Here is a 26130-nt window from a genome sequence, read left to right as displayed (position 1 = left end):
TTTATGAGAACAACTTATCCTTCTTCTCACATTACAATGGTTGACAGCTACTTTTTTTAATTGGAAAAATGTTCCTATTTCTATAATAATTCACTCACTGTATAGCAGTCAATTAAGTACAAACTTTAAACTCCCAATTTTTGAGTTAAAACAAAGCATACACATTGATTATAGTTTGGTTATAGAAAACACGATTAGATAGCCAGCCAATACTTTGTAAATTAGAAATTTTAAAGTGACATCATAATCATCGTAATTAAAAAATGATAATTGGTCAAAAAAGGAATTAATTGGTTTAATGTTAGAAAGTATAACATTATTAGACTGATTATATTGAAAGGAAGAAATATTTCCTTTATTAAACACAAAAATGTCATAAATTCAGGTAAATCAAAACTAGTTCATATAACACATTGATGGAATATAACTTATGTTTATAGAGTCCATCACTTCATTTTCTGGCATTCCGTTTCTGTACTTGGTCAGAGTCAAAAGGTCAGGAACCACGAAGTCAGTTAAGTTCCTAAGGATATCCTCACTATCACATCACTGCTCTAACAAGTGGTGAGCAGGAGGAAATTCAGACAAGTCAAGCACCCACACCCCACACACAGTTAAAAGAATTTCCTTCATTTTTTTCCTCTACTGATTCCAAAGAAGAAGTATGACGAGAAAAACTGGAGGGTTCTCACTTATTTGAATAACAAGTGAAAATCTAAAAATACCTTCACTGTATGTTATTACCAACTATATCAGTGGGTTTTATAGTGACAGCCCTGTGCTATAATTTCTGAGAAAACCTCAACATAAAGCTCCATAAACCCAACCATTCCTGTAATGTATCGCCTTATCTAGCACACAATCATTTCAAACACAACTTTTCATGTTAGTATAATTTGTTCAAAAATGGTAATAAATACATCCTTGAAGCCAGAGAAAGCACTGCACAATCTATTGTAACTTGTTCTTACCAATACTGACAGTTAATCCTCGACCCAAGATCCAGTGTAGAATATTCCAATATCACTTGGTTTAATTAAAGATATTCATTATACACATACCTTTTAATGGACCAACACTCCCAATCAACATTATAAATAATCTGGGCCAACTGCAGAGTAATGTCTGTGAACAATTAACACAAAACTAAAACATGGATGGCTGTCAGTCAGTGGCAGAGTTCTTGCTTTCATAATAAATATAAAATCAATTTCCTGTTCTAGTTCCTATTCCAAGTTGAAAATGATATATCTGACTATGAATTCCAACTACCTTCATCCTTAGGGGTTTTTTTGGGGTTTTTTTTTTTTTGGTTTTTTTTTTTTTAAAGAAGAGAGGAGAAAAGAAAGAAACTTATGAGACCACCTAAGTCAATTCTTCCTCATTTGAGGGCACTTGGATAGTAAAGGTTTCTACATAATGTGCACATATGAGCTTGCCATTTCACATATATATATATATTTTTTTAAATGCTGTGATTTCCCCCATCAAATGCCACTCAAGTATTTCAAAAGCCCCTCCCATAATTCCACTATAAATTCCTATTTACAAAGGCTCAGTACATCTGAAAGCTAGTAGTAACCTTTCATTTAAAAAATAATAATATGCAGTTTCAAAAGCTTTTTGTTCCCATTTCAATCAAAAATAACTTCATACGTTTTAAATGAAATTTTGCAAGTAATCAGAGACTAATGAGGACTCATTGATTTAACTAGTTAAGGGAGTCTGAGAAGGGAATGAGAATTTAAAGCAACCAAGTATTTCATTTAGAAGAGCAGCTAATGTGTAGGTACACTAAGTCCTCTTCACTAAGAAATGCAATCAGGACTCTTGTCTCAGGAGAGACTCTCATCCCCCTCTCTGTGTGCACATTCCTGACTCCCACTAACATTAACAAGCATCATACATGCACTCGGAGGAGATGCCAGCCTTGGTAGTATGTATACATGGCAGCTGTGGTGACTAAATAATCCATATGGCTCTGAAGAGAAGTTATGGTTTGTTGGGTCTAGAGGCACAGCTACAGTGGTGGAATTCAGACACTAGAAGCAAGTCTCAATCTGAATGCTTGATCCAAACCCTCTCCTGTCTAACCATACCTCAGATTGTAGTTAAGCCTGGGTTTGGAAATTCTATCCCTAGCATGGTTTATACAGGTAGAAGTTCCATATTTGAGGAAACCTTAACTTTTTCACAGGCCCAGAGTTCTGTCCTCCTCCCCATCCACCACTCCTATCCCAGCATTCACTCACGCATTTCCCCACAATATATAGGAAATCACATAGTAGTTTTATAGAGAGAAAATCAAAGGCCTGGCTTAAACCGCAAAATCAGAATCAAGTATGAAACTCCATCTTCAACATGAAAATCAAATAATATAGTAATCTTAACACAAGAGATATATGCTGAAATGTAAATTCCACAGGTTGTGTAAAGGGCAGAATTTAACCATTAATTCTAATTCTTCCCAGCAATTAGAATTAGGTACTTAAGTCAGAGTCTTAATGCTCATTTAATATAGTTTCCTGAAGCCCAATTCAACAACTTCTTCATCCTTTCCAAGGGAAAATATTCTTATGAAGTTCAGTTTATACTGAAGACATTGGTGCATAAGCACACATACAAGTTTACACTTCTGAAAAGAAGTGGTAACAGTTCACTAGCCATTTTGCTGAAATTGGGCTTTAGAAAAAAAAGACTAGATGACACAAAATTCTTAGTATACTTTCATATATAGAGAACACAATGAAAACTTCATATTTGTTATCTCCAATTAGGTCAGTTAATATTCAGAAAAATTCTTTAATATTACATCTAAATAATCATGGGGGGGAAATCCACCAATGTTCTAGAAGCTTCTCGAGACCTTTCAATCAATTTTATTTATATGCAAAACCAAGAGAAACTTAAAAAAAAAAAAAAAAAAAAACACAAAGCTCCTCCTGATGCTAAAGCTCTCAATTTACTGACAGGCAAATGGCTTCATGCTGCCACTTAATCTCATTTCTTGCATAATGCCCTCTAATTAGCATATCAAAGTGAATTAATACTTCTAGGGCATTAGCAATGGGGAAATCTGCTCCAGGCTCACAATAGCAGTTAAGAGAGAGCCAAGAAATCCTCAAAAACACCACAAACCACTTTGCATTGCAAAACTGTTCAATTTATTTATCCTCTCTCTCTAAACACTTTTACCGCACACTGTTTTACTACTGTTCACCAAACAAAATGATAATTGCCAAAGTTACCAGCATCTGTAATGCCTGTTTAGAATCTTAATTTAGATTATGTTGCAGATAATTTCTATATGCAACCATTTGTTCTATTATAAATGTTAATATAGAAACAGTGGAAATGTTGACATTCTCAATTAGTTAATTTGAATTTGAAATAAAATTTTATGGGATTTTAAAATTTATTAATTTTTTAATGTAAAAAGCCACCTGCTGGACTCTGATGCCTAAGAAATATGCTTTGAAAACTGATGTATCACATAAAACAAAACAAACAAAAAAATCATTTTGCCATAACATATGTTGAGTCTCCCAAATAATGGTTTAAACATTGTGAGGAATCATCGGCATTAAAAGGATTACATTGTATACCAAGTTCTCATTAATATGATCACACAAAAAGGGTTATTGTTCAAAACAGCTTAACATTTGTAAAGCACTTAAATTGAAGAAAACAAGTACAAAACTTTTAACAATTATTTTTAACCGTAATTACTTTTAACTGTTTTCAGTCCAAATGAGTTACTACTGTGTAGATATAGTCAGTTAAAAAAAAAAAATGCTATGCCAATTCAACTTAACACATCCTATCACACCAATTTTTTTTACTAGACATACACTCAAATTTAGTACCAAAGCAAACTACCGTTACTATCAAAAACTACAAACATCTTATATCTATGGAATATGTCTATTTTAAAAATAACAATAAAGAAGAGATTCTGGTTACTATTCTGCCTACAAAGGGGGTAATTAGAATCAAGTGTTGAAGATTAATGAAATTTATTTTCAAATATGTTCTGTGTCTAAAGGTATAAAAAGATGGGTTTTTTTTCAGTGGCTCATTCAAGCATTTCCTGCTAATTTATTTGCTAAATATAACACTATCACATAGCTGTGATAGCAATTTATGTGTTTGATTAACTTCTATAACTTTGTAAAAAATCTTTTAGCCAGATCTAAAAAACTTTGACCAATTCACACTACATAGTGATATAAATTATTTACTCTCTTCATACTTAAAGACTCAAATGGCCTACTGAAGTAAAGCAAATGCTTGAAAAGGTCAACATGGGAGTGGGGTGTGCAAGCTTTGTTAGTCAGTTACTACCTAAATCATGCTGATCACACTGATAAATGGCTAAAACACAAGCCTGCTGAGAAAACAAATAAAACATAATTCTCATAGTGTCAATATTGAAGTAATAAATACCTAAAGTTGTTCACGTGTACATAAATAGAGGAAAAATAGTCTAAAAATCCTTATTTAACTTGATGTGTTTGGTGCTGATGTGTTAAGTATTTATTCTGAATAGATACCTCAATGGTATGAGTACAAAATAAAGCGATGACTGATTTAGGGTGTGGTTCATGAAATGTGGTTTTCATTCTTCATAGCCGTACTTCATGGAACTTCATCCTACACAATGCCACCATAAACTATCAAAATATACATAATCCAAATAAAACATTAAGCTTAAATGTCTTGGAAGTAGCCATTTACAAAATTTGTAAACAGAAATCTAAAAGTACAAGCAAAATTAATTAAAAGGAAAAGGATCCTAACATGAAAGATATACACAGATATAGTTTATGAAAGCCAGTGAACCAATATGTTCTTTGAGGCAAGGCAAGGCTTCCTTTGCCACTGTATTAATATACTTCTGATTCAGAATAAAATTATGTAAATTAGTATAATCAAATAACATAGTAAAGTCCCAAATAAAAACCAGAACTACACAAATCTATAATAAAATGAAGTCCACTAAAACTGAGGCATGAAAGAATTACTTGCACAGATCAAGTTAGTATTGACAATAGGGTTCAATATCCTTTTACTGGGGGGAAAAAAAAAAAAGGGTTGGAAGACAGCTCCATACTTTTAAGATAATACCTGCTTGATACTTTAGATCATGAAATTCCAAAATAGTAGATAAGTAAGATTTTTTTTTCTAAGTTGTCTATGAACGTATTACATGTATTGTCTTCTAAGGATGGGAGAGGAAGAGTAAAGAAAGTTAGAAAAACATCACTCTTTTACATCCTCCCTCAAAACTTCCTTAAAAAGCTCCAGTAAGTTAAACAAATCTGTAAAAATAGAAAATAAAAAATATTCTTAAATTGCTTTGAGGAAAAATTTATAACAAAGCAATACAATTTATGACATTTCCAAGATAAATTAACTTTGTATTTTTTCCTGTTTAAGCATTTAATATTTCCAATGTAAACAAGCCATAATGTCTAAAACTGATATGAAATTTACAACGTTAAAGGTCCATTAAAATTTGCTTCAAAATAATTTTGAAAGGGTGGGAGTTACAGAGAACACAAGATTGGCCAAGTGTTGCTAACTGCTGAAGGTGGGCAATGAGTTCATGGGGATTCAAGTTTCTCTTCTCTATGTATATTTTACATTTGAAGTTGTTCATAATAGAAAGTTTTTTAAAACTAGAAAATAAGTTCACAAAAACACAAAAATGAATCATGTATGGAACAGTGCATTTGTTTTTAAAACTTTGGAACAAATAATGATAACTATATTGGAAGTATCTCAAGAGCAACTTAAAAGAATGTACGCAACATATATAACAACATTTAGACTCACATAACAATTTTCACCTTTCTTGTTAAATTTTCACTTGATGGAATATTTGGGTTTTATACACTGGGAATTGAAGAATTACATGGCACTGTACAAAGAAAAATGAACAAATTTTTATATTGAAGCATTAAAATAAAAGAAAACAGACCAGAAAAGGAAGACACCATGAGTCTCTAAACCTTTAGAGTCAGAATTAAATAGAGAGGTGTTGACTGAGAGTACTGCCCTACCCCTCTGAAAGCTAGTCACACTTACAGCAGTAAAGATAAAAGGTTTAATCATATATATCATATTTTAAATGCATATAAAAACTCACAAGCTACCTTCTTGATCCAGTTTTGATATGTAAAATCCTTATGACTCTTTCTAGGGAGGGTTCCTTTAAAAGGAAAGCATTTTTAATAGTAATTTCCTTCTTCTCCTTAAACATAAAAAATACTTCAACCAGCCCAACCAGGCAAGCAGGCCTTTCTCTTCCCCTGCGGACACCTCCTGCAGTAGAGAAGTTCATTAAGTTTTATGATCTTCCCAAGTCAGTCCTGCTTATAAGCCTCACAAAGGCCACAAATCTGGCAAACCATCATGTATGCCATTAGACATTACTAGTAAATGAATGCTATTTAGGGTTTGTGGCGGCAATAAATCAGAGTTTGGTTGGCAGCTATCAATATGGAGTATTTTAACCTACCTTTAGAAAGGTTGATTTTTTTTTAATACACAACATTTTTTAACAATATGACTCAGATAATATACTAAAATGTTGAACTTTCATTTAAAAATTTTTTAAATACATTTTTTTCTCAAAAAGAGCCATTTCCTTCATTCAAACTCTCATAATTAAGGACTTTGGAAAGACGACAGATTTATGAGGATGGAATCCTCTCACAAAGTACTTCAACAATCAAGATTAAGGTGGCCAAAAAGATGTGAGGGAATGCCCCCAAAGAAGTATGTAGATGAGACCTCATAGCATCACGGATATTTAATGAGAGATAGATGGTAAAATATGGCTAAAAAAAAGAGAGAGAGAAAGAAATCTTAACAGATCAACAATTACCTCACTGGTTGCTTACTTAGTTTAAAATGGACAAATATCTTGTTTTAAAGCCTGTAACTTTCAGGTGCTTTCAAAATGCATAAATACTAAAATTCAACAATGACAGATATTTCTGCCCCAAAATAACTGTATGATAAATTTTATGAAGGAACACATTTTCAAGAAAAAGCAAGCATCTCATCGTATACTTTTCCTACCTCTGAACAAGAAAAAAATATAATTGTGGTAGATTACTCATTTATCTGTCAGAAGGGAAAAATACCTTTTCGTACTTGGTAGGAGGGAAAAAAGATGTTTTCCAAACTAAATCCCTCATGTGCATCAGAACTCGCAGTGTTCACTGCCTCATCAGAAACCTCAAAATCTACCGGCAGATCTACAAATACGTGGATTTTTTTTTAATGATTGTCTTATTTTAGAAAAAGCACAACTGAAATGACATTATCCATTGAAATGACAGCTTTACCCCCCATCTCCCCACTAGTCAACCCCCTACCCCTCTATTGTGCAGGATAGAGTCATTATGTAATGTTCCCAGTTTCTATTACAAATGACTAGGGAAACTTTCTCTAGGTTATAGAGAATTAATCTTTGGATACTATGTTATTAGATTTAATAAAATGATTTTTTTAAAAGCATTATGCAATATACATTATATCCTACAGTGCTTATTTTATAAGTTCACTGTTTCCAAAGCATGACTGTGGGAACAGATTGGGGGTGGGGGGGAGGCCTGGAATTTGCTGCCCCAATTTCTTTGCTTCCGTAACACTAATGTCTACACAGCTGTTTTATTTCAAATCAAGGATTCTGAGTCCAGCGTCCCTGTCTCCTTCTAAGACTAGTTTTGGAGAGTGAGGTGGAGCTATGGGTAGCAGGGTAGAAAGGAAAGCAGAGAAAGAGCTTCACCCCCATCAATCATTCAATACTTAAATCCCGTCCCTCTCGAGCTCAGAGAGGCTGGCAGGAAGATGCCTCTGCCCAAGACAGCCACCTTTACTCTTTGTCGGCTGTTGGCTTTTTACAAAAGAGATAACGTGCAAACTTGGATCCGCTGGCCAATGCACAAAAAAGGATCTAATTTACAAGTTATCACTGAAAGCCTCACAAACAATTTTCAAAACACAAAAATTTCTTTTGTCAGCTACCTCTTGCTTCTTAAACAGCAAGCGCCCTGCCAAAGCTCTCTCTGCCAGTAATCCCAGACTCTGAAAAGGCTTGTTTCTTTTTCTTAACTCACCTTTGACATGAGGTTGACTATACTTTCCTTTCAGAATGGTGTAACTAAGTCTTGTGCAAATAAGCAACTAGAGGACTTACGCTTCCTAATTGAATTCTGCCTGCTGCTAAATGTCTAAACAAGAAAAGCAGTTTGCTGGGTTTGGTTCTCAAGCTAGCTAGGCCAAAACTTTAAAAAGGCAAAATAATAAATACAAATCATGAGAAGGGGGTGAGAGGGGAGGGACATCAATCCCCTCTCCTAGTAATATAAAGCCGTATAAAGTTGAATCAATCTTAATATTCACAACATAGTCAATACCCCAGTGCTTAGCTGTCAGCAGAAACTGAAGTGGAGCCCTGATAGCAAGAAAACCCTTGGACATTAAGCAACATAATTTACTGAGAATTACGCACTTTTAGGCTTCTAAACTAAGAATCTTCAAGATTTAATGCTTGATGTCTCATTTTATAGTCAGATAAAAATTAGCTACGTTTTAAATCACAATGCTTTCTAAAGGTAGCTAAAAATCAACACAGAGTAAAAGTTAGTAATGTTAAATGCCTGTGGTTTTCAAAATGTAAAATACATCTTAAAAACAATCACTCAACATTAAGAAACCATGCATACTATGTGAATGAAAAGCAGGAAAAGCACTCTTTAAGGCTCTCAATATTTGCTGTTAATTATGGCTTTCGCATATATTTTAATAGACAGCAATAACCCCTCACCTTTTATTGATTACTTTTAGGATCAGAATAGAATTGCAGGGTGAAAAATCTGTTTAAAAGGAGGGCAACTCTCCTACCAACTAACAATTATACACAGTGTGCTATTACTTGTACACTCAATTTAAACACAATCACATTTAACCTTTTAAATAGCTCCACTTAAATATTGCTATACCCTGGACTTTAACTTTCTCTTCTTTTCTCTTCTTCGCTAACTTAAAAAATGGCAACTTTATAATACTGTATACCCAGCATATATACATACATACACACACACACACACACACACTTGTTCACCATATACAGGGAAGATAATGCAGGACCTAAAACATCTAGATTAAATCTCTAATTCCACTTGAGTCGCTACTATCACCTCAAGACTAAAATATCTTCAATTTTAAAAAGTCTAACAAGGAAACTAAGATGAAATGAACTGTCAGAAATTTGTCTAATATGTATTTGTAGTTTTCATTCCAGCACTTCTGTAAAAGCTGTCTCCTCATATATTCCCTGCCTTGAACACTTCAAAAATTGCTCAACCTGCACCTGTGGACCTTTTTCTACTTCATAAAATATATTAAGCATGCTTACAATGTAATGACTTTAAGCATAAAATTTAATAAAAGTATTAATAGATGTAATAAATACATTGTATATGCCTAAACATATCATTACCCTTCCTGCTTCTTAAAAGTAGTATTCCCAACTAAAACACTAATTCAAACATGCTACTGGGGTCCGTTCAGTTGCATCTATTCTTCTATCTGTGCAACTGAAGCTTAAGGCTAAGTAAAACAAAGTTCGGGATATGCTTCTCCCCGGGTCTCGGTCCCTGGCATCCAGTCTCCCGTTGCTCCTTTTAAAAACTGACATACAAACAAGGCGAAAGGAGCAGGAAAGGGTGGCAGGCGCTCCCGGCCCCCTCCCCGCCTGCAGCCAGGGGTGGCCGCCTGGGGACTGCGACCCAGCCCCGTCCGCATCTACACTTCATTTTACACAAGGAGCGGAATTAAGAGATCCACTCCAGATTTATTGCAGTTTTTTCTCACGATCAGGAGGTGGGAAGGAAAGAATGATCAAAGATGGCGGTGCCCAAAAGCAGCAGCTCTCAACTGGAGAGTCGAAGGAGTAGCTCGGACCCCACCTCGGGGGTCTCCGGGCCCAATGCGGGGCGCAGCGTCTTACCTGTTTTCTCTTTGATCTCACACAGGACGCTGAAGAGCGCGGGTTTCATTCTGTGACAGTTCAGGGCATGTTTCCTAAAAAACAAATAGCAAAACACAAAGGTATTAGCATCACCTATGGAATAATATGGCGCCTTCCTTTAAGTTAGACCCAATATTTAATTCCGGCCCACTATTTTGGAAGGCTCTTTTGAACCACCGCAAGTCAACCGAAACTCAAGTTGACTAGTTAGCGACAGCCGACAAGCTCCGGCGGCTAAAGCTCCAGCCCGCACGACGCGCGACCCATCTGCCCGGCAGTCAGCAGTCTCGGCCACCGCGGGACGCGAACCTGCGCAGGGAGCCGCGATCCAGGGCAGACGGCGGCGACCCGGGGGAAGCGACGGCGTGGAAGGGCTCCTGCGTCCGCCCTCCGCCGGGGGAGCGGGCGCGGCGCGGGCGGCCGGCCGGCTGCGGCCAGCGGGCGGTGACAGCTCGGCAAAGTTTGCGAGGCGGCCCTCCCTCCCTTCCCGAGAACTTGGCCGCCCGCGCCCGGACCCGCCGGGGAACCGCCCATCGCCCAGCGCCCGGGCTGGGGCGGCCGCCCGCACGGCGAAGTCGTCCCGCGGCCAAGCGGAGCCGGGCGCTGGGACCCTGGGCCGAGGAGAAAGTTGCACTTCCTCAAGTGCGGCCCGGGGCCCGCTCGCGGCGGCGTGCACCCGGGTCCGGGCGGGAGGTTTGAATCCGTGCGAGGGGGCCGGGCTGCCAGAGGGCCAGACTAGGGGGGCGGGTGAGAGACACCCACAAAATCCACGCGGCATCAAGTCCGTCCCGCGCCCCGAGAGCAACTTTGCCGACTCCCGCCCGCGTCGAGGGGCGCGGGGCATGTCCCCCCGAGGCCCGGGCCGGCGGCCTGTTTTCGGAGAAAGTTCCCCGCCCCGGGCTGAGGCCCCGGCCCGGGCGCCACCCCAGCCCCGACTGTGCCGCGGGCCCGGCTCCCGCACACACACAAAAGATGCTTAATGAGACACCAACTTTGCTTGCGCCTCGTCCAAGCTCTGGTCGGTGATGGTCATAATCTGGTGGAGGATGTCGCCGATGTCCTGCTTCCTGCCGTCGCCGTCCGCCCCTTCGTGGCCGTGCGGGGGAGGCGGCAGGGCCATGCCCCCCTGCACCGAGTGGCCCGCCAGGTTCACCCCGGCCAGAGTCTGCAGCATCCTGGATTGATCGTCCATCCCGCCGCGCGCGGGCGGGAGCGGGCGGCGGCGGCGTCTGAGGCGAAGGCTGAGGCGGCGGCGGCGGCGGCGGCGACGAGGGAGGAGAAGAAAGAGGGGGAGGGGGAGGGGGAGGCGGCCGCGCGTTCCCCGCCCGCGCGGGGAGGGGGCCGCCCGGCCGGCGGGGCCCGCGGCTGAGGCGGTGCGGACGGGCGCCCGGTGTGGCTTCCGCCGCCGCCGAGGCTGAGGAGAAGCGGCGGGCGGAAGCGCCGGGCTCCGCGTCGGTGGCGGAGGCGGAGGCAGCGGCGCCCGCTGCCCTCACGCGGCCGCCGCGCCGCCTCCTCGCCGCCGCGCGCCCCGCCGGGTGGCCCCGCGCAACTTGCTCCTCAGCGCCAGCCGAGTTGCCGGGACGCCCGCCGCCCCCTGCGCCAGGCTGCGCACTCCCTTCCCTCGGCCGCCGCCGCCGCCGCCTCCGCCGCCTCGGCCGGGCGGGATCCGAGCCCCGGCGGCCCCGGGGGAGGGAGCGGCGGCGGCGGGCGGCGGCGCAGGAGGCCGGCGGGCGGGCCGAGGGGAGCGAGGGGGGCGGAGGAGGAAAGTTTGGGAGCGGGCGGACCGGCGCGGCGGGGACGCGGAGCCCGATGGAGGGCCCCGGCGGGCCGTGCGCGGAGCGGACAGCAGATTGATGGGGCGGAAGAAGTCGCCGCCGCCACAGCCGGAGCCGCGCACCCTGCCAGCAGCCGCCGCGGACCGGGCTCGAAGGCCGCTCGGCTGAGGGATTGACAAGCTGCCAGTGCCACTCACTCACAGCGGCCCCAGCGCCCGGGGGGAGGGGCGGGGGCAAGCGGGAGGGCGGGGGAGTGCTCTGCACGCCCCGCCCCCGGGGGCGGTGCGCGCGCTCATTGGGCCTTGTGCCTCCCGCCGCCGCCACTGGCACCGCCCCCGGGCTTCGGCCCGGCCCCTCTGGCCTCTGATCCCCTGCGCTCAAGAGCGCGCCACCGGGTCCTCAAGCCTCATCGCGTCCTCGCCCCCCCGGGGTGGGCCGCCTCGGCCCGCAAACGTTGTGCCCACACCCCGATTCCTGCTCCCTAGTGTTAGCAGTCATGGGTGCCAAGAGTTGTGTACGGGACACGGGGGAACTCGCTCCAAGGCCAACCATGTGCTTCCCTGCAGCGCTGTGAGCTTCACGCCTCGGACAGCGCCTGGTACACTTTCCGGCTCTTCCCGACGGGAGGTGGTATCCTCGGGGTACCCGGCCGCCTGTCCCAGGCCAATCGAATCGCTCTCGGAGCCGAACGGGGCGGGACAGAGGCAAGAAAGGGCTGTCCCTATTGGAGCGTTCGAAAAGTCCTGGGCAGAGGCGGGGACGCAGCGCATGGTGGCCCCGCCCATCCCGCGATCACCATAGTAACCGAGAGGTCGCTGCTCAGAGTTGGCGCCAGCGCTCTGGCCTTGCGCTGTCCCTCAAGAGGTGACCAGGTAAGGTGGGAGCCCGTTGTCCCGCATGCTTCATGCCTGCGCTCAGCGGATATGAGTAACATACACTTTCCCTTGAAAGAGGAGCACATGAAAATGTGTCAGAGGGAAGTGGATCCGGGAGGAGGGAAAGGGCCTGGACATCCAGGACTAATTAACGGTTTACAACCTTTTACACACTTTGCAATTCCTGGTAATCCAGAGACCACTCCTTCCGCAGCGTTTGCTTTTAGCCGCCTCCAGATAGACCAAAGCTGCAAACTGAGCTCTTTATTACAAAGATATGTTTATTTAAGGATAGACTGGATTTTGCTTATCAATTTACCCCACCACCGTGAGTCACTTAATGTTGGTGACTCCAGCCACGGATTGTCATATATATAACACTTTTTCTTCCATTGTACTCTGCCTACAAACGACTAAATGCTCACATTATTTGGGGGTCTAGACTTCCACCTCTTGTGGACGCTTGAGCTTTCTCTTAACCTAGTTTCCCAAACAGAGCTTCAACGTATTTTCCCCATTTTAGATCCATGGAGCTCACCCTAGATGGGCCCTTTGGTTAGGTAGTTCTGAAAAGTCTTCTTGTTCCTTCCCCAAACTCAGTAAGCTGTCTTACCTGAAACCAAAAATAGGGTTATGAGATATGAAAAATTGTTCTTACTCTGCAGGGTTTAATGTAGGACAAGCAGTTCTTTACATGCCAGATGGATTCTTGGAATGAAGCAGGCTACTCGGTTCCAGGTTCTTTCCTTCATGTGTTGTGTGTACTTTTAAATACTCCCCACTGCAAAGCTAATAGCTAACCTTACAGTAAGGCAAGCTAAAATCTTTACAAACTGCACAGCTGCTGGAGAGGGAGTTCCAAACAATCCACTCTGCTTCTTACTTCTGAAGAAGCCCCTTCATGTCCATTAATATTCCCGGCTCTTCTGTAACCAATATATGTGTCAAGGTTCTGATTCTTCTTTTAAGCCCCCATTATGAGTTACTCATAGTCATCATTGATTGGACTTTCTTTTTATTCTTAACTTGTTTTTCAAAAGCTGTCACCAAATCTTCATATATTTTTGCATAAAGGAGCAAGAGCAAGCAGCCAGTCTTTCATAATTCTCCAACGTTGAAGACGTAAAACCACAGAATTCTATCTGAAAGATGTCTGAAGCTCTAAATTCCTTCCAGCTCTAAAATTCAATGATCCTGTGACTCCCTATCAGACCTCCTCCCTGCCCTCAATCTAGGCTCATAATCTTGACTAATCAGTTATGAGGATGAGGCTAATTAGCAATGGGGATTTATGGTTATTTCTAGCCCACTTCAAACAATGAGTTATGTAAGCAAAGCAACATATATAAAAATGTAAATAAAATTAAAGAAACACTTAAGCAAATAAAGGCAAATGGTATGTATGGGCTATGTAAACAAACGGGAACATAAAAACATAAATTAGAATTAAGAAAACAGTTAAGCAAATGCCACCAATTAGGAATAAAACAACTTGTTAAATGTCTAACACCCGAAGCTATTTTATGGCGCACACCTCTAAACCCATGGTCATTCAGTGATGTGGAAACTTGATACCATAATTCTGCATTAAGTGATTGGATTAGATTCACCTTCTGCTTGGGAGGCTTCTCTTTTGTTATTGTCAATATGAGTTTCAGTAAAAGCCAGAGGGTCCTAGCAAGGATTCCCTCACAGGCTCATTGACAACCGACATTGATTTAAAGCATAAATTCTTTTAGACTGGTTTCCAAGCCCCAATAAACAGTGTCAACTAATTGCACATGCTCCAAGATCTCCTGTGCTTTTGCCAGTTTCTCAGGTAGGATGTTGCCTTCTCTCACTCAGCAATCTGAGTCTCGGGCTTCCCTGGTGGCGCAGTGGTTGAGAATCTGCCTACCAATGCAGGGGACACGGGTTCGAGCCCTGGTCTGGGAAGATCCCACATGCCGCGGAGCTACTAGGCCCGTGAGCCACAACTACTGAGCCTGCGCGTCTGGAGCCTGTGCTCCGCAACAAGAGAGGCCGCGATAGTGAGAGGCCCGTGCACCGCGATGAAGAGTGGCCCCCACTTGCCGCAACTAGAGAAAGCCCTCGCACAGAAACGAAGACCCAACACAGCCATAAATAAATAAATAAAATTAAAAAAAAAAAAAAAAAAAAAAAAATCTGAGTCTCATTGTTGGTGCCTTCACAGATAATAGACTAGAACCTCCCTAAGTACCTAAATCCATCTTTGCTGTTTCTAAGGCAGCGATTATTAAAAAGTCAAAGGAAATGTAATTTACTTTTGGTGAGTGTACATTCATGTAAAGTGAACAGTGACAAAGTGGTGAAAACCAAGTAGGGGCTCTCTCATATCCATCCCTTTCCATGAGCTTGGTTTATATTAATGGCACCACTGCCTATATCAATATGGTGATCACCACAGCAGATGCCATTATCCTGCACTCTCTCAGGGTAAGATACTGTGCTCTGTGTTCTTACTCCATCTTATTTCAATCTCACAACAGCCCTACCTAGGTGAGATTATTATTAAATATAAGGAAGCTGACTGAAAGACGGTAAGGAACTTACACAAGACCACCAAGCCAGTAAGTACTGGACCTTGGATTCAAATCTTGATCTGTGTGGCTGCAAAGCCTGCCCTATGAAACACTGCAAAAGGAGTCATTTAATCAAGATTACTAAGTAAAAATCACAAGGTTTGACAGGTGAACTGTAAATTAATGAAAGTAACCAAGTACTTAATAAAAAGAGGATAAACAACTCTATGAGGGCTTAGAGGAATCTGGGTCTCATGGCAGCAGAACAGGGAAATGAAGAACAAAGCCCAGCCAGACTGTCCTTCATGGCTATCTAGGACCACACCTCTCTGAAGCTTCCGTGCCATGCCTGCCTTCATTGATCTTCATCTGCTGTAAATTCTCTCCAAATATATTGCCTGTAATATTGTAATTTACCACCATACTAGATAGACCCATGTTGTTTGCGTTCAATTCACCTGTTAGTTTTCTCATCTAGTTCATATGCGTGTTAAGGACAAAGTGTATATTTTGAGATGGACTATCACGTGACTGATTTGGCTTTAAAAAAACAAACCTTAGGTATCTAAGAAGTTGTCACTTTGGGGAAATTGACTAAGTACTTATTCCCAAACATATCATTGCTCCATCACTTTGGGAATGACTCTTTAAAAGTGGTCTTTACAGTTGGTAGTACATGTGACATGTGACAAATCTTCATCTTCTGAAGATGTATTTGATTGAGCAACCAAAGGATCAGTGAGATAACAGTACACCCTCCTACTATGAGGTCCTTAAAAGAGAATATTTATTGGAATACATAACTTCTGGAAGGTTTGACAGAAAGCCCCATCTTTAACGTCCTTTCATTCCTCATAGCACCTAGTACAGTGCAGTCTCATACATAGTAGGCACTTGGGGCCAACACTGTCAGTTGCTGTCATTCACTGGCCCACCTCCTTCCATGCTGATAGAACCCTGATTATTCTGATGGCAATGTGCTCAGTCTCAGTGAAGGTCTAAGCTGAGTATGAGCATCCTGTCTCCTGCCTTCTGAGCCTGTCCAAGGGATGGATTAGTTTCCTGATTTAAAGAAAAAGGACAGACATAGCTCTTCTTCCTTCTGCCTCTTTCCATCTTTGAATGTAGTTCTGATTCCGGGGTGGTAGCAGCAGCCATCTTGTGATAATGAGGTGACACTTTGAGAATAAAAATCCACATGGTTTGGTGGTTCATCTCTGTGGTCTTCCTCCCCAAAACCCATAATCCCAGTCTAATCATGAGAAAAACATTAAATTCCAGTTGAGGGACATTCTACAAAATACCCAACTAGTACTCCTCAAAACTTTCAAGGTCATCAAAAACAAGGAATATCTGAAAAACTGTGACAACCAAAAGAAGTCTAGGGAGATATGACAACCAAGAAGAGTCTAAGGAGATATGACAACTAAATGTAAAATGGTATCCCAGATTGGTTTCTGGAACAGAAAAAGGACATTAGGGAAAACTAAAGAAATCTGAATAAACTATGGACTTTTGTTAATAATAATGTATCACTACTGGTTCATTAATTGTACATTCAACAAATGTGCCATATTAGTATAAGATGTTCATAATAGGGGAAACCAGGTGGGAGGTATTGGAGAACCCTCTGTACTATTTTATCATTTTTCTGTAAATATTCTAAAATAAAACATTTATTAAAAACAAAAATAAACATAGTTAAGTGTTGCAGAGAGATAGGGAGAGCCTAGGGGCCTGGAGACATCATTGAACATCTGAACAAAACCAACATTGCTTACTCCTGGGTTTCTAGTTATGTAAGAAAATTTAATTCCTATTTTAAAATTCCTATTGGTTGGGTTTTCTGTTACTTCCAGCGAAGCTATTCTAGCACTATAAATATATAAAGGGTGGATGGATGGAAGGATAGCCTCACACAGTGCCTGGTATATAGTATGAGCTCCTGCAGGTTGGAAGATGTTACATATAATAAAAAAATTTATCTGATCTTGTCCTAGGTTCCTGGAGATAACTTCTAAAACCTTTGGAATTTGCCAAGAGACAAGAGTGTCTTTGTTATTCGTGAGCCCCTGGATCACACCTGAGTTTATGCTAACGAGAACACTCAGGATTAGGGGCTGATCAACGGAAAGACCAACCGTGTAGTGAGAGGGTGGGGCTTTGAGCCAGCTCTTCCTCCCAGGCAGGGAAGGGAGCTGGAGATGGAGTTCGGTCATGTGGCCGATGAATCAATCAATCATGCCTATGTAATGAAGCCCTAATAAAAACTCTAGGTACCAAAGCTCAGTGGAGCTTCCTGGTTGGTGAACACATTGGTATGCCTGGAAGGTGATGTGCCCTGACGCTATGGGGAGAGAGCTTGGGAGCTCTGCATTCAGGACCTTGACCTATGTGTCTCTTCATTTGACTGGTCCTGATTTATATGCTTTATAATAAAACTGTAATCATAAGTATAGTGCTTTTCAGAGTTCTCTGTCATTCTAGTGAATTATTGAACCTGAGGGAGTCATGGGAACACCCAAATTTGTAGCTAGTTGGTCAGAAGTACAGGTGGGGACTTCCCTGGTGGTGCAGTGGTTGAGAATCCGCCTGCCAACGCAGGGGGCACGGGTTCGAGCCTTGATCCGGGAAGATCCCACATGCCGTGGAGCAGCTAAGGCCGTGTGCCACAACTACTGATCCTGTGCTCTAGAGCCCGCGAGCCACAACTACTGAGCCCTCGTGCCACAACTACTGAAGCTCGTGCGCCTAGAGCCCGTGCTCCACAACAAGAGAAGCCACCACAATGAGAAACCCACACACAGCAATGAAGAGTAGCCCCCACTCGCCACAACTAGAGAAAGCCCATGCCCAGCAACGAAAACCCAATCCAGCCCCAAAATATAAATAAATAAATAAATTTATAAAAAAAAAGAAGTACAGGTGGTCTGGGGAGCCTTGACTTGTGGCTGGCATCTGAAGTGAGGGCAGCCTTATTGGTCTCTGGATTAGTTATCTATTGCTGTGTAATAAATTACCCCAAAACTTGTTCGCTTAAAACAGCAAACATTTATTATCTTAAAGTTTCTGTGTGTTAAGAATTTGGATGCAACTTAGCTGGGTGCCTCTGTCTTAGAGTCTCTCACAAGGCTGCAATCAAAGTGACAGCCAGGGCTGCAGAAAACTCATAGCTCACTAAGGGGAGGATCCACTTCCCAGCTTACTCGCATGGCTGTTGGCAGGCTTCAGGTGCTCAAAGACTGTTGGCTGGAGACATCAGTTCCTTGATCTGTGGACCTCTCCATAGGACAGGTCACAACATGGTAGCTGGCTTCCAAAAGGGTGAGGAAGCCAGAGAGCAAGAGAGGGCAGGCAAGAGGAAGTCAGTCTTGAAACCTAATCTCATAAGTGACATCCTAACACTTTTGCTGTGTTCTCTTTATTAGAAGCAAGTCACTAGATCTAACCCACACTCCAGGGGAGAGGATCACACAGAACATGACTATCAAGAGATAAGGGTCACTGGGAGCTGCTATGGACTGCATATTTGTGTCCCCCTCCAAATTAATATATTGAGACATAACCCATAATGTGATAGCATTAGGAGGTGAGGCCTTTGGAGGGTAATCAGATTTAGATGAGGTCATGAAGGTGGATATTCCATGATAGAATTAATGCCCTTATAAGAAAAGGACCCCAGGGGCTTCCCTGGTGGTGCAGTGGTTAAGAATCTGCCTGCCAATGCAGGGGACACGGGTTCAAGCCCTGGTCTGGGAAGATCCCACATGCCGAGGAGCAACTAAGCCCGTGTGCCACAACTACTGAGCCTGCACTCTAGAGCCCGTGAGCCACAACTACTGAGCCTGTGTGCTGCAACTACTGAAGCCCTCGTGCCTAGAGCCTGTGCTCCACAACAAGAGAAGCCACCGCAATGAGAAGCCTGTGCACCGCAACAGAGTAGCCCCCACTTGCCACAACTAGAGAAAAGCCCGCATACAGCAACGAAGACCCAACACAGCCAAAAATAAAATAAATAAATTTTAAAAAAAAAGAAAAGGACCCCAGGACTTCCTGTCTCTGCCATGTGAGAATACAGAGAAGGCAGTCATCTGCAAGCCAGGTAGAGGACTCTTAGCAGAACCCCACCATGCTGGCACCTCTCAGATTTCCCCAGCCTCCAGAACTGTGAGAAATAAATGCCTGTGGTTTAAACCACCCAGTCGGTGGTATTTTGTTATAGCAGCCCAACCTGACCAAGAGAGGCATCATCTTGAAGGCAGCCTAACACATCCTCCGAATTTAATTCTCAATGCCAAATCAAATCATGGCATGATCCTTGTCCTCTCTCACTTACATTCCATTGGATCTACCTCTGTGATGTGCTTCTTAGGCCTTCAAGGCCCTAAATAAGCTGTCCCAGTTCTATCTCTCCAGCCTTATTTCCCACTATTCCTTTCCGTACACTGGGAGCATTAATCAGTCCTAATGCCCCACACTTTTGGGGCTCTTCCTTTTCCTCATGCTGTTCCCTTCAGTGAGAATACATACCCAGATCTAACCCATCTTCAATAATGCTGTCTAACCTGTTTCACCTGCAGAATCTCTACTGAGCCTCAAAATAACTCTAAGAATTTAAGACAAGTAATATTAACCCCATGTAATAGATAAGGCTCAGAAAATAACAGCTACTGATACTTACTGAGCACTTAGTTTGTGGCAGGCACTGTGCTAATGGTTTCTCGTACTTGATCTAGTTAAACCTTCATGACAACCCTATGAGTTGGGCATTGACCTCCCTATTCATAGTTGGAGAAACTGAGACCTAAAGATGTCAAATTACTTGACCAAGCCCATGTGGCTGGTAAATAAACTATGATTCAAACAAGCCTTCTGGCTCAGCATCCTTGTAAATAACCCCCACGCTACACTACCTATAGAGAGGTTATGTCACCTGTCCTAAGGTCATGCCATTGCTAAGTGACAGAGTGGAATTGGGACTGGAGACTTCTGACCATTTCCACCATACATGTTGTGTCACCACTAGAAAGCCTTTTTAAGCCCCCAAAAGGAAATAAATCCTTCCTTTTTGTCTCCAGTATCACTCGGGTTCTTATAAATGTGTACCTTTTTTTAAAAATTGTGCTTAAATATACATAACTTATCATTTTAACCATTTTTAAGTCTTTAGTTCAGCCAGTAGCATTAAGTACATTCACACTGGTGTGCAACAATCTCCAGAAACTTTTTCCATCTTTCAAAACTGAAACTCTGTACCTATTAAACACAACTCCTGGCAACCACTGTTCTATTTTCTGTCTCTATGAATTTGCACCAGGTACCTCCTGTAAGTGGAATCATTAGCCTTTTGTGACTGGCTTATTTCACTTAGCATAATGTCTTCAAGGTTCATCCATGCTGTAGCGTTTCCTGTAGTTTCCTTCCTTTTTAAGGCTGAATAATATTCCATCATTTGTAGGTATCACATTTTGTTTATTCATTCATCTGTCGATATACACTTGGTTTTTTTCACATTTCAGCTATTGTGAATAATGCTTCTATGAACATGGCTGTTCAAGTGTTTGAGTTCTCACTTCCATTTCTTTCTAGTATATAACCAGAAGTGGAATTGCTGGATCATATGGTAATTCTATTTAAAACTTTTTTCAGGAACTGCCTTACCGTTTTCCATAGAGGCTGTACCATTTTACATTCCCACCAACAGTGTATAAGAGTAGATATGTACCTTTTAATGTAGCCTCTAGGAATATATCTTATATACTCTACTCCTTGAAAAAAAGGTCTTTTGACATTCAATACCTGAACAATACCTGGCATCTAATTGATGCTTAGAAAATATTTTGTTAAATAAATGAAAATAGGGAATCACAAAATCACTATCTTGAAACAAAGGAATCTGCTTTTGTTTGAAACATACTAAAAATTTCAGCCAAGATCCAAATAGCTGCTGAGAAGTGTGCCTAGAGAGATTTTTTTAAAGCTGATGCATAAATCCAGAGTTTCATTTCTTAAAAACAAGTGGTCCCACAGTATATTTCTTTTTCTCTCACCAGCTTCTTGTCAAGACTTTGTTCATCTCCTAGTCCCATTTCTTTTCTAGGCTTACGATAAAACTGATTTAAAGTAAAAGTTTCTTTAAGAATTATGCTACAATATGCTGATCTGAAAATAAATTTTCTAAATTTTTTTTTTACCCATAAGGGGGCCATCAAGGATTTCCTGGTGATATTATTTCCTAAGAACTTACGCACAGGTTATAAACTCCCTTCTGTCAGAAGCGACTAGATGATACTTTTGATTATCTTCCATTTTGAATTTCTAAGTCAGATTTTAATGCAGAAAAGATTAAAATGGACTCAAAAGGCCTTTTATTTTATTATTATAATTAATAACTGTTATAGGAGAAAGTACTATTGAAGTGTATACTTAAGATTTTATTTTTTAGGAACAATCTCATGGGATATTTTCCTTGTATTATTTCCCTTACAATATTCTTCCTATTATGTTACTACTCATTAACACAATAAGGTGGAAAGAGGAGAGGATATGAATTAAGTAAGTGAAGCTTTACAAAACCGTAAGATGGTTAGGCAAAGCGGTTTGATATTTGCCTAAAAGTAAATTTTCTACACCCTGGGAATTTTGGTCATCCGTGATTATTCAGGGCTGTAAAATCATGTCATATAGATAGTTGCCCAGCACAAGACCCCACTTCCTCTGGAACCTCACGTCTACCCCCATGAGTCCCCATAACTACGTTTCCTACCCCAGGGCCCAACTCTCCTAGCCTTAGCTCATCAGACCAAGGATGAGCCCTTGACCACAGCTAAACCCAAGAGTCTCTCTTCTGAGGACTTGCCGTTGCATCTGGAAGACACTGACTTGTTTGCTGGCTACTTGAATCGAGGACGTGTAACCCCCAGACCTCTGAGTCAGTCATGTTTAGTCAATGGCACAGGGAGCAGCAGAAAAAGCCACTTATAAACAGAACAGTCACAGAAAGAAGAAACAGTGCAGCCTGGAAGGGGGTAGGGGTTGGGGACACGGTAGACAAGGAGCTGGACAGCTCCCAGTGTCCTGAAGGCTTTCCAGTTTCTGGTTCTCATGGTGTCAGGGAGTCATTCAAGACCCCCACAGTCTTAACTGGGCCACCACAACCTGGTTCCCAGCAGATGACTTAATTTTGAATCATGTGTAATTCAAGTCAGGAGTTAGGGAAGTGGGTTAAGCTCCAGTCTGAAGCTGGTAGGGTATGATCAGGGGGTCCTGGGGAATCTGGGTAAGAAGAACTGGGGAAAAGCAGAAGCAGAGACACTAGTGAGGGAGCTGAAGGTGTGAGGAGAGGGTGACAGATTCAGTTGTACGCACACAGAGCCTGTGGAGCCTGCAGCGTGACAAAGGGACGACGTCCAGTGGGCAGTCGTGGGTCTAAGGCTCAGGAGAGATGTCTGCACTAGAAAGAGAGATTTAGGGATTCTTAACATCTTGATGGTATCAGCAGTCATGACAGTGAATGAGATCACACAGAGAGAGTGTGAGAAGTGAGAAAAATGAGGATCTGTGACAGAGCAGCAATAATTTAGGGACAGATGGAGAAAAAAGGAGCCACTATGGGGTGGGGGTGGGAGAAAGACTAGGAAAGCACAGCAGCACAGAAACCAAGGGTGTTTTAAGACGGAGAGAGAGGTCAACAGTACAACTGAGTTCCGGTCTAAGAGGCATCCACTGAATATAACGACCTGGTGAGGATTGGCGCACAGGTGAAAACGCTTTAGAGGAGTTGGGCAGTGGGTGGCAGATGTTCGATGGAGTCAACAAAGGAAGGACTGCAGACTGGAAGTTGACAGCTCTTGGGAGAAATTCACCTGTCAAGCAGAGGAGAGCAAGAGGGCAGGAACTAGAAGGCAATGTGGGGTTGAGGACTTGTAGGGCTTCTGAAAGAGATGTAAGAATGTTTAAATGCCTCATAGGTAGGAGCTTGTAGTAGGAGAAATGGAGAGGTGGACCCCTGATGAATGAAGTTCTGAGAAAGTAGAGAGGATGGGATCCATGCCCAGGGTGATACTGCCCTCAGTACCCATTCCTATGGGAGAGAAGGGAAGAAAGCAGAAGGGACCAGAGGGGGAAGTTGAACTTCGGTGTAGAACCAATGACAGCCTCAGCCAACCCCACTGGGACCTTTGGAACTAGAATGAGCCTTCAGAGTTGTCTAGAGCTGGGCCCAGAGAGCTGGGCCTTTATACTCTTGCATCCGTCAGTCATAGGATGTCAGCTGCCCTGCCAGGGAAGGGCATGACCTTGGGCAAGGTGGCTCTCTGCAGCTGAGGGAATCGCTAAATGGCTTGACAGCTTAGGACTGCTTCTCGAAGGCATTGCCAGCAACCACGGCAACAAGCCCTCCAGTGAAGGGGGATCCAGGCAGCACAACACAGGGTCCCCCACATTCCTTTACCAAAAATAATGAAGTTTAAGCTCCTTGGCCCCATGTTCAACTCCCACCATCGTCTGGTCTCTGCCCACCACTCCAGGCTTATCTCCTACCTTATCGTATAGCCCAGCTCCTCACTCTTTGATCCCTCTGTGTCTTTTCACCCCTTGGTCTAAAATGATTCTGATCTTATCCTATTCCTTCTTCAAAATCCATCTCAGATGTCGCTTTTCTGGGAAGGCTTCCCTGATCCTCCCAGATAAGAGTAGTAAATCTCTCCCTTGCCTCTCTTACCTTGTATATATTTCTATTTTTGCACTTAATTACCCCATGTTGTGAGTCCTCTCTGTCCCTGACTAGGCTGTGTGCTCTCTGAGTTCAGGGACACTATGTGAATGATCTCAATGTCTCCAGCCCTATGTGCTGGGCATAGAGGCAGAACTGAATTACCATTAGTTAAATGAATATGTGAATGAATTTATGAATAGATGAATGAACTAACAAGTTGGCAGAGTTTGGGCTCAGCGGGCTGACGAGTCTGATGGCTGGTGCCGAGGAGGGTTAGCAGGCATCTGAACCATCATGTCCAATGGGCACAGTGGGGCCCTGGTCCAACCCATCTTGTGCTGAGCCAAGGAGTCCTCTCTGGTGGGTGGGGGCAATAGGATTTCTGGGAGGCAGTGATCCGCAAAGGGAGGCAGCATTATCATTCCGATGAGGAAGGGGAAGCAAGAAGGAAAGCGGCAGGGAGATATTCTATCTCAGTGTAAGTAAGACTTCAGCTATTGGCCATGAGTACACAGATGGGTTTTAGCCATGTAGGGCCCTAGAGTAGTCCAGGGCTGACAGTGTGGGACCCAGGTCAGAGCCTTGGGCTAAAGGTATCATCTGGTACCAGCGAGTTTGGGGAGGGGAGATGACAGCAGGAGTACAGGTAGGTCCAGGGCTCCCCCAGGCCCACTGCATGCTGGGCTCAAGGAGAAGACAAATTCTAGATTCATCAGGTCCTGTTGGGTCTGAGCCTGGGTACTTCTGAGCATGCTGGGGGTGGGGTTTCATTACACAGGCTGGCAGGTCCTTCCCTCTACACTTCCCTCCTCAAATACTTGTTGCCTTCAAGCATTTTCTTATTTAATCCTCACAGGACCCTTTAACATCATTATTTATTTTGTATTTTAAAAAACGCTGATATAGAACTGACCAGGTGGCTGGCAGTGTTCTTAGCAATTTACAAATATCAATGCGTTTGATGTTCATAACAGCCCTGTGAGGTCAATAGGTACGCTTATCCTGTTTTACAGTTGAAAATGGAGGCACAGGGATAGAGGTTACCTAGCTAGTAGGTAAATGATTGTTTGCATTTTACGTGACACAGAGGCTTATTCATTCATTCATCAAGTGGTTATCCATTGCTTCCCTTGGACAAGGCCCTGTGCTAGGCTGTAGTGTACAGTGCCAAATAAGGCAGGGCAAGTCCCAGCCTTTAAGGTGCTCACAAGTGTTGGGTCCTGAGTTCCATCCCACTAAGTCTTGTTGGTTGCAGGTGTTCTCCAGGGATGCTTCCTGCTAATCTGTCCAGAAATTCTTCATTTTTAAGCCACCTGAAGGGTAGCAATATCATCCTTGAGCCCTCTCATCTGCTTCTCTGGCAAGTACTTGGCTTATCTCCACTCAACTGGCTCTAGTAGGATGAAAGCAGAACCCCATCCCTGGAATTGAGTGGCATACTTGGTTTCCAGCCCTATCTTCCAGCCTCTGTCCATACTGTCTTCTCCACCTGGAACGCCATCTCCAACAATTCATCTTTGCCAACCACTTTGATAATAGCAGCTCCCAGCACAGCTTCTTTGACTGCCCCCAGCCCCACTATGATAACACATTTAGTGAATGCTTACGGAGGACATCATCTCATTTAATTCTCACAACAATCCTATGAGAAAGATTTTGTCATGTCCATAATATAAATAAGAAAACCTAAAGCTCCACAAAATCAAAGAACTTACCCCAAGGTCACCCAGCTAGTAAGTAGCAGAGCTGAGATTTGAACTCATGTCTGTCTGACTCTAAAGACCAAGCCAGGTTTTTTCTTTTTTCCATTCTATTTTATTGCATTAGAAATTTATTTCCTTCACATATAGAGAGTATAAAACCTATCTTCACAATGAATTATGCCTCTCTGCTCTCATTTTTTTCACACAAAAATTGATGGCCACTTCCTGAAAAAAACTGAAATAAATCCAGAGGCCCACACCCTTAACCAGGGCTCTACACTGCCGTTACTTAAGATTTTGTTTCTGGAATCCTTGGGTATTGAACATATATTCCACAATTATGCAGTTGCTTATGGTCTTCAGTTGTTTCATGTGTGAATTTCCTGTTTGCTCAGCTTGATTTTTATCCCCTGTGATGCACACAGTAAATGCATAATAAATGTTTGTTGAATGAATGGATTTTACATGTC

General features: G+C 42.7%; 1 protein-coding gene across 4 annotated transcripts in view; it reads right to left on the bottom strand.

Annotated features, from left to right (window-relative positions):
• Window positions 1-11243, bottom strand: part of PBX3 (PBX homeobox 3) — a 222909-nt gene extending 211666 nt beyond the window's left edge. For 2 of the 4 annotated variants that reach the window (XM_082403322.1, XM_082403326.1), the window contains exons 1-2: window positions 11041-11243; window positions 10028-10101 (exon numbers count right to left, since the gene is read on the bottom strand). In XM_082403322.1, the coding sequence (XP_082259448.1) occupies window positions 10028-10101; window positions 11041-11240 (274 nt within the window). In that variant the 5' untranslated portion in view covers window positions 11241-11243. Of the gene's footprint in view, window positions 1-10027; window positions 10102-10357; window positions 10742-11040 lie in introns of those variants that run through there. The other 2 variants (XM_082403323.1, XM_082403325.1) reach the window with 2 other exon arrangements.
• Window positions 11244-26130: the final 14887 nt, after the last annotated feature.

This window comes from Balaenoptera borealis, assembly GCF_965194805.1.
Source record: "Balaenoptera borealis genome assembly, chromosome: 8".
Taxonomy (NCBI): Eukaryota; Metazoa; Chordata; class Mammalia; order Artiodactyla; family Balaenopteridae; genus Balaenoptera; species Balaenoptera borealis.
The sequence above is the reverse complement of the archived record's forward strand: the minus strand, read 5'-3'. Positions and strand labels throughout refer to the sequence as shown.